Source organism: Pimephales promelas, chromosome 7 (assembly GCF_988280905.1).
Source record: "Pimephales promelas chromosome 7, fPimPro1.hap1.1, whole genome shotgun sequence".
NCBI classification, from domain to species: Eukaryota; Metazoa; Chordata; class Actinopteri; order Cypriniformes; family Leuciscidae; genus Pimephales; species Pimephales promelas.
The window spans coordinates 2,931,453-2,945,617 of NC_142775.1; the positions used below are offsets into that span (position 1 = coordinate 2,931,453).

The following is a 14,165-nucleotide window of genomic DNA, read 5'->3' on the forward strand; positions in this document are numbered from 1 at the left end:
TCTTCGGGGTCCATTGGACCCCAAAAAATACCATTTAATTTTGTAACAGAACAATAGTTTTTTTTTTGTATACAAATATTATTTTACTGTTTATTAATGTTTTTACTCAACATTTGTGCAGTTTTTGGAGGATTTATGATATCTTTTAAATATCTATAAATTAATAAATAAATATTTATTTATCATTGGACTCAAAATAGACACAATTCATCATCAAAATCAGAAATAACGCAGAACACAGACAGAAATGACAGAAATTAAGTGGCACACTTCCAACAATGCAAAAAACATCCACAATCAAAAATTATCATGCTCACACACATGCACACACACACAAACACACACATATAGAGGAATGCAATATACAGGAATACATACAGACTATAAAAACTATTCGCTTATCATTTGTAAAATAAAATACTCTAAAATGCAGAACCACCGCAAAAATAAATTGGTAACACTAAGACACATTGAAAATGTGCACACACACACACAGGAATACATTTGTAAGGCTATAAAAAAAAAATAAAAGAGATGAGACCATCTGTTCTATTGTTCCAAACTATTGTTCCTAGTTATTCTATTTTCTACCCAATTTACTTTTTTTTTTTTTAATATTTTATTTTTACTGCTTTATTTGCTAATTTGTTATTGCTGTTCAGTTGAAATAAATGATCAAATCTTAAGACTCCAACATTTCTCTTTGTAACATGTTCAGGTTTGATTCTAATCATAATGTAACATTATTGAAAAACTGTTGTTTTTTCAGTAAAAAAACAAAGGCTAAACTTTGACAAAAAAGTATTTTATTTTTGTTATAAGTGTGATTTTACAATATTTAGATATGAATCCAACTGAATCCAACTTTAGAAACTATATCTTTCAGTAAGTCAAATAGTTATAGGCCTAGTGAAGCTCTATAGCCATCTAGTGGAGCTCTATAGCCATCTAGTGGATAAAGTGACTTATTACAAATTTTAACCTGTTTTTTCCAAAAATAAGGCAAAAAATCTTACATTCAACCTTGTAAAATTATCCATGGTATCCCCAGGAATGAAAGTTAGAAATCTGGGTCTTTTATAAAGTTTATTTAACATAAAATGCTGTTTTTTTGTATAAATCCTAATTAAATAAATTTTTATTTATTTATAGAAATAAATAAAAAAATCATAAATCCTCCAAAAACTACACAAATGTTGAGGAAAAACATTAATAAACAGAGTAAAATTATATTTGTTAAAAAAAAAAATACTATTCTGTTACAAAATTAAATATTATTGTCTGGGGTCCAATAGACCCCGAAGACTGGAATTGTTACTTTTTTTGAAGACCATCAGAGGGTTAAGAAGTAAAAACACAATCCTGTCTTCTGAGCTTGTTCAGCCATTGCAACAGCAGTCAAGCAAAAGTATCCAATGAAATCAAACCAACTAGTTTTTTTAAACAAACTGTGGCTATTTTATCCCAGCAGACCAAGGTATCAGAAATTGACCTGAGTTAATGTTAATTAATTAATGTTAATTAATTAATGTTAATGTTAAGATGTTAGTGGGTTTATCTCAAGCAATATCTTGCAGAATTTCTCCATGAATCCCAAAAGTGTTATTTTTGGATTATTTGAAGCTGATTCAAATGCCTGCTTTATTATAAATCTAATTATTTTCCAATGATTTTATATTCACAAATGTAAGTTTTCAAATTGTGAACCAATTTTTTTTGTGTGCGTTCTTGCATGAGATGGAACATTTCTTCACAACAATTTCATCCTCTCTTAACCCAAATGTACGGAAGCGTATTGCATTCACTTGAAGAAAAAAAATCTACTGTTTTCTGAATTAATGAGTTAATTATCTCAGAATTACGAGATAATTTTTCATGGGAAAAAAGTTTTTGCTCTGTTTTTCTGAATTAATGAGTTAATTATCTCAGAATTACGAGCAAATTTTTCATGGGAAAAAAAGTTTTTGCTCTGTTTTTCTGAATTAACGAGGTAATTATCTCAGAATTACAAGATCATTATCTCAGAATTACGAGCACATTTTTCATGGGAAAAAGCTTTTGCTCTGTTTTTCTGAATTAACGAGGTAATTATCTCAGAATTACGAGCAATTTTTTTCATGGAAAAACGTTTTTGCTCTGTTTTTCTGAATTTCTGAGATAATAAAAGTCAATAATTCAGAAAAAAAACAGAGCAAAAGCTTTTTTCTCGTAATTCTGAGATAATTACTCATTAATTCAGAAAAACAGAGTAGATTTTTTTCTTCAAGTGAATGCAATATGCTTCCATATAAAAGCACTCAGCCCCCAATACTGTTTATTCCTCTAATTTTTATTAGTCTAACTCTTATTTTGCGCTATTTTGTTGTTGTAGTTGTTGTGTTGTCATGTTGGTTCACACTGTATACTGAATGTTTAAATAAAGAATTAAAAAACAGAGAAAAAAAGCCATTGTGGTATTTCCAAGCAGTGAGCTCACGTCACGCGTTCTATTCGACGTCACGAGGACTGGCTGGCGGGAAAGAGCGCGCGCCGTTGTCTAGCAACGAAACATAGTAAACAAGAGAAGGATCTTGTCAGGACGTCGACAGCTTTTATACAAAAAATTAGGTTTTATACAAAATGTATTTGGTGTTTCGAGGTGTGAATGACACGCCAGATAGTTGTCGTGCGATTGGTTGTACTAACCAGATGAGATAATCGACCTTCGCAGTATAAAGTTAACGTTACACGTCTGTGCAGCGATCAGTCTATCACTCAAGGTAATTTTAACATTTGTTTGAATACAATGGCCGGGTGTATGATCACGTAATTAATCGTGTCTTTAAGTTAACCTGTAGTTTCAACGCCACCAGCTGGCTGGGCGAGTCAATTGTTTGTGTTGTAATGAATGTACGTTCACACCGCCGCCGAGAGACGCGCGAGCGGCAAAACTCATTGAAAATGAATGAGTTCTGGGCACTTTGACGCTCTCGCCGGTGGCGGTGTAAACACAGCGGTAGTATTTTGCTAACAATAACAAAAATGTCGTGTGTGATACGTTGTTTTGAGGTCTGTGATATCTATGGTTTTCGATGAGAACAGTAGAGCTTAGGGTGACCATATTTTGACGTTACCACAAACCAGGACACTCGGCCCAGCAAACAAACACTCAAATGACACTCGAAGTTAACTCAAAGATGCCTTATAAATTTCAATACTTTTAAAGTAGACCATGCCTCCTCTTTACGGATAGAACATTTTTATATTACAAGACACAAATTCATATAGGCGTTCTCAGAGGTTACTCAACATGTTTTATTATGACAGGTTTCAAATGAAATAATGATAGAATAATGTCTCCTATATTAGAAAAAATATATGTAAATAAATAACTAAAAGAAATGCCTCCAAATTGAACAAAAATAGCTCCCAGAAACTTATAAAAACAAACTAACAAAATGTCTTTAGTTTTCTTCTCTTTATCCTGTTTTTCTTCCTCATCCTCCTGGTTTGCCCATCTATATTTTTCTGTAAAGCTGATCTTTCCCAGCATCTATCTATCTATCTATCTATCTATCTATCTATCTATCTATCTATCTATCTATCTATCTATCTATCTATCTATCTATCTATCTATCTATCTATCTATCTATCTATCTATCTATCTATCTATCTATCTATCATATGCAGAGATTGGACATGATTTCTCTTGAACATATACACAATCATTTGACCACCTGGTTTATTTCATTTTGCAGCACCGGTGGACGAGGTGGACACCCCTGAAGTCCGGGTGGAGATGGACAAAGAGGGCGTCTACAAGAAGCACCCCATTGATGATCCGGTACACTCTTATATTGTTGTCATAGAGATGCTCCTTGTTTGTTATATTAGACACCTTGAGGTGGAAGAGATCAGTGTCAACATGTTTTCTGACTTCTCAAAGACACACATTTTTTTTAAAAACTTGACTATATAGTGATGACGGGTGCTAAGATGACGTCACGACCGTGATAGCGTCAGCATGTGAAGTCTTTACAAACTGTTTATGGGCTTATGTTCGTTACATTTGTTATTATGGTTATGTGTTTCTGTTGACTATGGTGCAGTCTATTTGGTTTATGTTACAATTGTTTATTCTGGTTCATTATTCTATAACATGAGTTTATGATAAGTTTAAGATATGCCATCACAAGGTGTTGTCTACTGTAGTTGCCCGTTGATGTGTTTTCCCCATTTACAGTTTTTTACAATCACTTTGCTACTATTTTCAGAACCTTGATGTCATTTTTCAAAACTCTCGACACAAAACTCAAAACAGTTATCACTTGTAACACAGGCTGTCTAATGTTCAAAACATTGCATTGTGCATTCACATCTTTAAAGAAATCTTGCACTTGCAGAATCATTGGTTCAAAAAACAAATTTACTGTGAAATACCATTCAGGGCTCCAGACTAACTTTTTTTACTAGGAGCGCTGTTGCCCCTAACTGAAAATTTTAGGAGCGCAATCAGAAAATTCAGGGGCACACCTTAAATCAGCTCGCAAAGCAATTATTCAAATTTCCCCCAAAACAACTGTAATACTGACAAATTCTATAATAATAAATAGACTTAACATTATGATATGCTGTTTTATTTTAAGTTCACAGGGCTCCAGACTCAAATTTGAAAGCAGCACCACCTCAACTGAGAACTCACACTGAGTTCTACAAAAAAAAAAAAAGAAAAAAAATCTAGTAGCACTGGGGCTGACAATAAATCACTAGGGTGTAGATGAAATTAACTTTAGTTATCATTTATAATGTCTTAGGCCTAATATTAAATTAAAAAAAAACCTATTAATTTGAAAACATGTATATGGAGTGAAAATAGCCAATAAACATTCCTACTGTTTACGATGGTGTTATTATTTTTTAAATAAATGTTTAAACAAGAGTCTTAAAAAATCTTAAAAATGTTTATTTTAGGACAATCTTTGAAGGATGAACAAAAAATGTGTTGGTCATCACATAAAAAATACAAAAAATAAAATATTTATATATGATATTATAGTTTTGATTTTGAAGTGCTAGAAAAAGATGTGTAGTAGGCTACTTGTAAGTGTTTGACTATTTCTTCCACATTATCATATTTATGGTTAGAGTTAAGTTACTACATTAGCCTAAATCCATGGTGAGCTGCTGATTTAGTGGACTGAAAGCCTTCTATAAGTGTTTATCCTGGTTTCCACGTCAGCGCTGTTGATATGATAACTTATAACTTAGGCCTACTTATAACTTACTATATGTGGTTTATAACAGAACTATATATTCAATGGATTCATTCACTGGATCTCCTAACAGTGCCGCGACTGGCAAGTTCGGGGCTTTTTTGAACTGTCAGTGGTTCGGGTCGCTGGTGCTGCTGCTCGACGGTCCTAATCATGAGTATCGTATTTTCGTTCCACTTTCATTTTGTTTGCATTCGCTGCTAGGTAACGAGTCGATAGATCGCTTATTGCTCAGACGCACGTAGCAGGTTGTGATATTTGTCTCCGTCTCCTTCCCACAGACGTTTATGCGCGCGATTCTTGTCACGGATTCATTGACGCGCCCCTTCCACGCTTAACCATGCGTTTAACGTGTGGCAAATTTACTGGTCGCACATGTGCGACTGGATGTAAAATTCAGTCGCACACTCTCAAAATTTGGTCGCAAAATGCGACCATTTGGTCGCAGTCTGGAGCGCTGCCATTGAAACATAACTATACAGATTGTATGTCTGTTTCCACACAACTATGCAGATGTGGCAATCCCAAAAGAGTGAGAGAGCGAAATTGATCTGAACCAGATAAGGCGTGAGTTGCTGTTTTATGTTAGATTTTAGCAATTCCATAAGCCGCTCATTCTTGTGTCACAGCGCAAGCATGTTAAATGACCCATGAGTACGCGCTGGAATCCCAAAAGGGCGTCCAACGATGAGCCTTAGCGCTCACTGTGACGACACCTGTGCTGGTTTGTGTTGATTTGAAAATCCTCACATGCTCACCCCAAAGGAGCGGTCGGCCCCTGTTAGTGAAATATCGTAAAAACTTAAGGGAGGTTTTTTTTTTGTCGAAATTTGCGTCCTCCACCTCAGACGGGCGTCGACCGTGGGGGAAAAGGCAGGGGGAGGCCCAGGTCAGAGTGTGACCGGCTGCGTACCAATCGCTGCATAAGTTGTGAAAAGGTAAAAAGTGTGTAAAAAAGCATATGGGGCGAGTCAGTGGGGTGACACTTGGGGGTCAGAACCGGGGTGTCGGTGGCCGTCATGTACCCATCAGTACCAGTGTCCTCAGAAAACTCTCTCTCAGACACACACATCACACACTGAGCTTTAGATAAGCTTAAATGGCAGAAAGTCTCTTACGTACTCTGGGCTTTTGTGCCTGTTTTGCTTGTTGACAGTTCTGGAGAGATGTTGGTCTCATTGATTGACAGCTGTCATCTCTAAACAGATAAAAGGCCTCAGAACAGCTTCACATGGTACCGCATCATTTCCTGCAATACAGCCGACTCATTAGCTCGTTAGAGGGCACGCGTGCTTAAAATCTTTCAAAAGTCCTCTTATGCCCGGGGGTTGTGAGAATAGATCTTCAATGCACTTGCATCCACCACTTAAATGTCAATCTTGTGACGTATTTGACACTGTTGGATATACAACAGTCCATGAGTTGTACTGTGGGTTTTATGGTGCTTTTTGTCGTTATTTTTGAATTATTGTGAGTTAATGTATTGATCTGTTTTTATATTGTTGTATTGTGGTCACTCTTTTGAAAAAGAAGTGCTTGGCTGTTCCTCAATATGTGTTCTCAAGTGACCTTGTGTCCTTTGTGTGACAAAAAAGTGATCAGATTTCCTCTAGTCAGTGAATGTATTTAGAAGAGACCAGATTTAATGGTGTGTGTGTGTAAGTGTCTCTTTAGCATGCGTTAGAGGGGAGTGCTTGCCCTTTAACCTCTGATTGTCTGCGGCGTGCGGCGCATTAGAGAGAAAGGTATAATGAGTGATGGACAGCGTGTGTATGTGTGTTGGATTGCATTGCAAGTGATTTCAGCTCAGGTTACCACATTTAACTTTACATACAGCCCAAGAAGGGTCACTAGAAGCCCTTTTGCCGTGATACCCTTCAAATGTACAGTTGTTTTACTGTAGTATCTTGTATAATTTTTGTGGAATTAGCATTTTGCTGGAATTATAAATATTTGTTTAATTTTTGTTGAAGTATGATTGTGTGAATTGAATTTTTATTGAAGTATGATTGAATGTGCTTAGACTACTGTAATTTTGTACACCTCAGTTTAAGTATGTTACAAGGACAGTGCAGAGTCTTTTCATTTGTCTCTATTTTTACACTTCACAAAACTTTCTTTCACGTCTCCTCATGTCTGGGGAGACAAGGGTCTCAAAAACATGCTTAACATTGAAGATCCAAGTTAATACTTTGATGAAATTTCTATAATGAGAACTGATTATAAACAAAATGTTGCATTAATTATGTAGTTTTTTTTTTTATTCATCGCCGGCTTGACTTTTGGAAAACCGCGAAAAATAAGATCTGTGTTAAACAAAGAGTTGTGACCCCTACACGTTTTGTCTATCAAGATAATCTTTACAAGTTAATCCAAAATGTATACATTTTGAAGCCTATATAAAGTTTTTTAAAAACAAAAAAATGAAGTTTAAAAAACAGGTTATGCAGGTTATAACTGTGTTTTATGTCATAGATCAAAACGTGAAAATATTTAGAGGCTTTGTTCACCACAGATCTTATTTCAGGCGACTTTGCCAAAACCCATTCAAAAAAATCCCATAGACTTTAGAGAGCGAGGGAACCGTGAGTGCTAAATGCTAACTCACTTCCGCGTTTTGGCCTACAGAGTGACGTCGTAACTTCGGCACTCTTTTCAGAGCCAAATCTCTTGTAAAATGAAACTAACCATTGTGCACTCTAAAAAATGCTGGGTTGTTTTAACCCAATTTTGGGTAAAATATGGACAAACCCATCCATTGGGTTACATTTTTAAATTATATTTTTAACCCAATTGGCTGGGTTTGTCCATATTTTACCCAAAATTGGGTTAAAACAACCCAGCATTTTTTAGAGTGTGTGAGTGACATGCTGTTTAAAGCAACAGGCTATATCTTTGAAGATTGTTTAATTAAATCCAGTGTGTAGCACACGTTAAACCATGTGTATTGTGCAATGTTCAAAATAGTCCTATTTAAAAAAAAAAATCATATATCAAAACAAGCCCAAAATAGCCATTACGGCTTAGCCCCTAATCTCTGCCTGCAGCTATATTTATTATTATTGTTACTTCACATACATCATTATTTACACTTTCAATGATCCAAAACATACAAACAATGAGGTAAATCTCAACAGACCATGAGGGCTGAACACACTGGATTGTTCTAAGCAGCTTCTGGCGATGTTTAACAGGAGATGTGTGATTGTGTCGAGACTCAGCGTGAGGATGAGCAGTTAAGGAGAGTGTTTGTCCGTGAGAACTATAATGATGAAATAAAGTTGCTGTGACGGAGACACTTTGAATGATGTCATTACTGGAGTGTGTGTGTGTGTTTGCGGAGGGCAGTGCTCCTGCTGACTTCCAGAATGCCCTCCAATGCAAAACTGGGGTGTGTTTTCCAAAGCCAACTATGGCGCTGTCGTTACCAATAGAGTTCAATGGAACTTGTGGTCATAACGATGCTTTTGGGAAACACACCCCTGGTGTGTGTGTGTGCTGGCAGATGAACTGAGATAAATGAGCAAGGGGGAGAGTAAGAAGGATAGAGAAAAGTGATGTGAGCCCCCTGGCTTTCTTATTTTCTCTCACTCTGTAACTACCAGCTGTGCCTCTTCACACGATCACGGGGATCAGATCGCACAAACACAGACTAATGAAAGCTTATCAAGGCCCATGTTCTTACACTCCCATCCAAACGCTAAAATGATGGGTTCAAATGAATAATCCAAGACAAAACCAGAATAATGCAGGTGTTCTGCGGATTTATTTCGATTCATGGGTTGTGTGAACAGTCATACAATTTGGCTCTTTTGTCAAAGCCAGAAAATCTTTTGGATCAGTCAGAGATGTGTTTTGCACAAACAAATCAAACTAGATTAGCAGTGCTAGAAAGACAAGCCCCAGGCATTTAATTGCTGGAATAAACATGTATGAAAGATTAGATATTCAAACACATGGCTGTTTAGTGTTTATAAACTAAAAAAGTCTTGTTTTACATCTACTGTTCTTCCTCATGCTGGATGTTAGTGGCCAGCGGTGTGTAATCAGGCGTGTATGGGGAGCTCATTATATATAACGTGTGTTAAGCCAAGTGTCGGATGGATTAACAGACGCTCTGATGTTGTTTGAGGATGTTTATTAACATTTTTTTTTTTTTACCAGAATGTAAAACATCTGAATGTATATATAGGCACCAAATACCCATCGAAAAGCAGCTAAACTCAGTTTTTGGTCCGTGTGATTTTCTAAACAACAGATGTTGGAAATGTTGCATTATGTCATTTGAATATATGGCCGTTTTATGCTGTGGATGTTCTTCTTCTCTGTCTCTGTGGTCGTGATGTTTGGCACGCTCAGTTACCGCTGGAGGTCCTGTGTGAGGTCAAACGTCACGTCCCAGAGTTCACTTCGGAGCAACTACACTTCCATCAAAATACACACACAGGATTGTTATATAATCCAAATTGAAAACACACCGTAATGCTCCATTGCTTAGTCAAAGGTTTCAAGCCATTTTCAGTAGAGCAATTAAAGCTAATTTAGCCAAATATATTAAGAAGTCAATTTTTTTTCCTCAACCTCATGTCTTCCAAACCCGCATTACTTTCTTTTCACTGTAAAACCCAACAACATTGGACCCTCTTGGCGTTTCACTATATGGGGAGGAAAGGCTGAGACATTTTACGACACATCTTTTTTTGGGGGGTTACACAGTAGACAAAATATCTGTAACACTTTACTTTACAGAGTGTCCTTGTTACATGTAGTTACTGTAGTAATATTTATAATTATATGCAACTAGCCCTAAACCAAACCAGGTAACACTTTATTTTACAGTCCTGTTCCCCTTGTATGTACTCATTATAGTAATTATAATAACTTGGTAATATCGATACTAACCCTGTACTTTATAACTACACACATTCTGTAAAATAAAGTGTAACCCCAAATCTAACCCTTATAAGTACATTTAGTGAATTATTATTATAGTCCTTAAATTCATAATGACACTGTAACACAGACACTTTAAAAGAAAGTGAGACAAAAAAAAATCATACAGATTTGGAACAACACGAGTGAGTAAATTATAATAAAATGTTTTTGGGATGAAAATCCATTACATTTTTTTTTTCCATGAGCTGAAAAACTTGTCCAGCAACCAGTATTAGATCAAAATAAACGTTTCCATATCTCCATGAAACCAATTGATCTAACAGCAGAAATTGTGTCACACTAGGGCTCATGAATGCAGTTTTATAGGGGGAAAAGAGAGCAGAGAACTGTACAGATAATGCTAATAATCATCAAGATGGAATCCGGATCACCATCCCGTGCATGCTTTTGCTGTTCACAATCTTTAATGTTGCGTTTAATTGGGTATAATATCCAAACACAAGACATCATTAAACAGAAAGGTACGTATTCAGACAACAGATTCTCACACGAGATGATCCTGATCTTCCCATACGGACAGGAATGACAGAAAGGAGATGCTTGAATAGTCCGTCTGAAATCAAGCGCGTAACCGCTCAGTCTGGGTACAGAATGAAGCCAGAGAATGTACTGTATTTGTTGTTGTTTCCTCCGTGAGCCTTTCCGCCGTCGAGTTTGACATAAATCTCGTCGCCAGAGTCCAGGTGTAGCACGGCACTGTTGCTCGCGTAGTCGTAGTTCTGATCGGCGTCTTGCGCGATGGCGCTCGCGCGAACCTGTTCAAATAAACGCACAGTGTCATTCAGTGCCATTGAATTCGCAGCGCTTATGATAGCCTTTTAGTAGTCTTAAAATGATCAGATCTTCACTAATAAAAACCTTTCATTTCGTTATAATATTTGTGAGCACAGAAAAATCATTCGCCTGCTATATTGAGAAAGAATAAGTGCAGAGGTTATAATAATAAACTCATAATAATAATAAATGAACTAATAAAAATAGTTGCATTTTTATCACCACTAAATTAGCCTTATCTGTTTTCCACAAAACATTGTGTCTCTCCTGTTTACCGAGCATCCGTATAAAACTAATTTGAAACTCGCTCAGTGTGCGAATTGTTTGACTTGTGGCGTCAATAAAGTGATAAATAAAGACAGAAATGTTTTGTTTTACTGTTTTGTTTGTTATACCGTCCGAAAGATGTTGCTAAAGCGATTTATTTTCACGAGTTTGAACACAACTTTTATGTTTACCGAAAACAATGTGAAAAAAAAATTAAGTCCCTCCCTGTTTATTTTTCTTGTCCCCATTTTTCATGGGTGATTCAAGTTTCGTTAAACATTAATTCGCATATTTAGTGTTTTGCTCCTGCAAACGTTGTAGAAATACCTGTCCATTTTTACAGAGGTCTGCCCACATGCTTGTCCCGTCCCCTCCGCGCATCAGCACATGGTAGGTGAAGTAGTAAATCCCTGACACCTGACACGTAAACTTGCCAGTCGTGGGATCATAGTGATTTCCGACATTTGTTACTACATCATCAAACCGGAGCACCTCGTAGCCTTCGTGAGGGTTCTTGAGACCCACGTAAAACGCGATCTTGGTGTACCCTAACGCTGGACCAACGTCTCCTGTCTCAGTCCTCGCCGTCCCCGATGTGATGCCGGTAAATCCAGGTCTGCCTGAGTCCCCAGGTGGTCCCCTCGGACCAGGTGGACCGGGTTCTCCAGGTGGACCCCTGGGTCCCGGTTTGCCCGGGCGGCCCGGTTCCCCTCTAGTCCCTTGAGCGAAAGATGGTGGGATGGCACTGAGGTCCTGCATCACCTCCAGCGCCGTGGCGCTCGGTTTGGGGTTGTACGGATCACAGATCATCCGGCAGGTGCCTATCATTTCGTAGTGCGCTGAAACCACGGAGGTTTGGACCAGAAGCGGAATTGCGATGACCAGCGCCACGATCATGACGATGCCCACGACCGCGCCAATTATTCTCTTGCTGTGGAGCACCCGGGAAGCGCGCACTAAAAAGTCCGGCTCGTTTTTGGAGGAAATGGTGACACGCACGCTTGAAAGTATGACAAGGGGAAAAAAAGCTATCTTTCCTTCAAATGTAGGCCTATATAAAATGCACACACTCCCCTCCGTCCCACCTTCTTGTGACCTCTGGCAGAATAGCACCGTCTGTGCCAGAGATGACAGAGAAACTATTGGCTCTGGTACGCGCGCTGGAGCGCGAGACGGAGCGGTGGTTGCGCGCAGAGAGAAGACGCGCTGACTGACGTAGCAACGCTGTTGCAGTTTGGATGATAATAAACGATGCTGTGATGATAATCTCTCATCTAAAGCTATGCATGCATATAGAGATGATCCCAGTGAAACAATTGCGTTCAACAGAAATTGGTTTTCAGCCCCCTTAATTCTCAGATATGTGGTAGTTTAATTGTGATAATTGACATGGTTTAGTTTTCAGATCTGAGCAAATTTGCGTATAATGCTTCATATTTATCGCATGGTGATGGTGTCCATGCAAAATTAGCCTTTTAATTAGCACAAGCCAACATGTTTGGAGAATGCACCATAAAAGCATACAGAAAATGTACCATATTTTCATGTAAAAACACTAAAAAAATTGAAAACCATAACATCCATGTTAACAGGATTTATAGCAAACATATTTAATATAATCAAATCAACCTAAATACATGAATATATACCAAATGTAAATCAGGAAATAGATATTTAAGGTAACAACCGCAGTTAGCTACTATGATATATGAATATGTTCAGTGCCAGTGTACATTTAGCAACTTTGTATGTGTCCTTGCATGATGATGCAACTTTTTTTTGCATTATTTGTTTTTTTTTTTCCATTTTTTTTTTTATTTCTGTTCTTGATGCATTGGCCTGTCAGTCAAAAAATAAAATAAAATACAGAGCTAGGCCTATTTTCTATTGAAGAAAATTAAATGGCAGCGCTATTTACTTTTTTACTAAATATAAGTCTGGACTTGAACTTGATATTTAACATTCCCTATATGCAATTATAAATATTAAATATAACAGATGGAAATGAAAAATATATATATTGGAAGATATTCGCAATAATAGTATAAAATTAAAAGTGGCAAAATAAATATGAAAGCAGTTATTTCACAGTGGCAACAACTGACATGCCTGAAATTTCAGAAACCATTATGTGAAATATAAAGCAAAAAAACAAAACAAAACACACACACACACAGTTTCTATGCATTTCAGGGTTTAGCTTAGAGAATGCTATTTATGCAAATGTAGTCTGTCTACTCTACATGGCAGAAGGAACAGGAGGAGTCCAGGTGAACATGAAGACACAGATTTATTTCCAAAATACAGGCAGGAAGACAGGGGAACACCAGATAACATTCAATATAAGAACAACATCGACCGACCAGGACAGACTGAAGGAGATGGAACTAAATACACAGAGGAATCAAACTAAACGAGGTGCAAACAGGTGAAAATGATGATGACAGGACGAGGAACAGGTGGCTGATTGGGGAGTGAGTCCGGGAGTAGAAACAAAAGGATCCGGGGAAGTGTAGTGCAGATGACGAGACAGACTGGTGCAGACGGAGGACTGTGACACTACATATATAATAAGTTTGTCTTTGCATCTGTTACGAAGCAGCAGGAAAGGAGGAAGCAGGATCCAAAAGCAAGTACAATTTAATTTAACAAAACAGGTGATCAGTGGTGGAAAGAGTACTGACAAATTGTACTTAAGTAAAAGTATTGCTACTTAAGTAAAAATTTGCTTGAGTACAAGTAGAAGTACTGAAATATAATGTGACTCAAGTAAGAGTAAATAAGTAGTTTGCTTAAAAACTACTCAAGTAATTGCGTTACAAAGTACTTTAGTATTTTTCTATTTTCACCCAAAATGGTAAATGGACTATATGGACTCTCATGTCATCTGTTTCATTCATACTGAACTGAAGGCCC

The 14,165-nt window shown here is 37.1% G+C and overlaps 1 protein-coding gene across 1 annotated transcript; it reads right to left on the bottom strand.

Moving 5' to 3' along the window:
- Positions 1-9,015: 9,015 nt before the first annotated feature.
- c1ql2 (complement C1q like 2) lies at positions 9,016-12,302 on the bottom strand. Its single transcript, XM_039690894.2, has 2 exons — positions 11,577-12,302; positions 9,016-10,963 (listed from the first exon to the last, which is right to left on the bottom strand). Exons 1-2 carry the CDS (start codon positions 12,144-12,146, stop codon positions 10,784-10,786), a joined length of 750 nt encoding a protein of 249 aa, XP_039546828.1. The 5' UTR covers positions 12,147-12,302; the 3' UTR covers positions 9,016-10,783.
- Between the last annotated feature and the right edge of the window lie 1,863 nt (positions 12,303-14,165).

Bases quoted from the DNA above. Each gene is read 5' to 3' on its own strand.
- c1ql2 (XM_039690894.2), bottom strand. From the start codon at position 12,146: ATGATCGTGGCGCTGGTCATCGCAATTCCGCTTCTGGTCCAAACCTCC. The intron at 10,964-11,576 runs GTATTTCTACAA...TTATTTGAACAG, and splicing joins ACCTCTGTAAAAATGGACAG to GTTCGCGCGAGCGCCATCGC.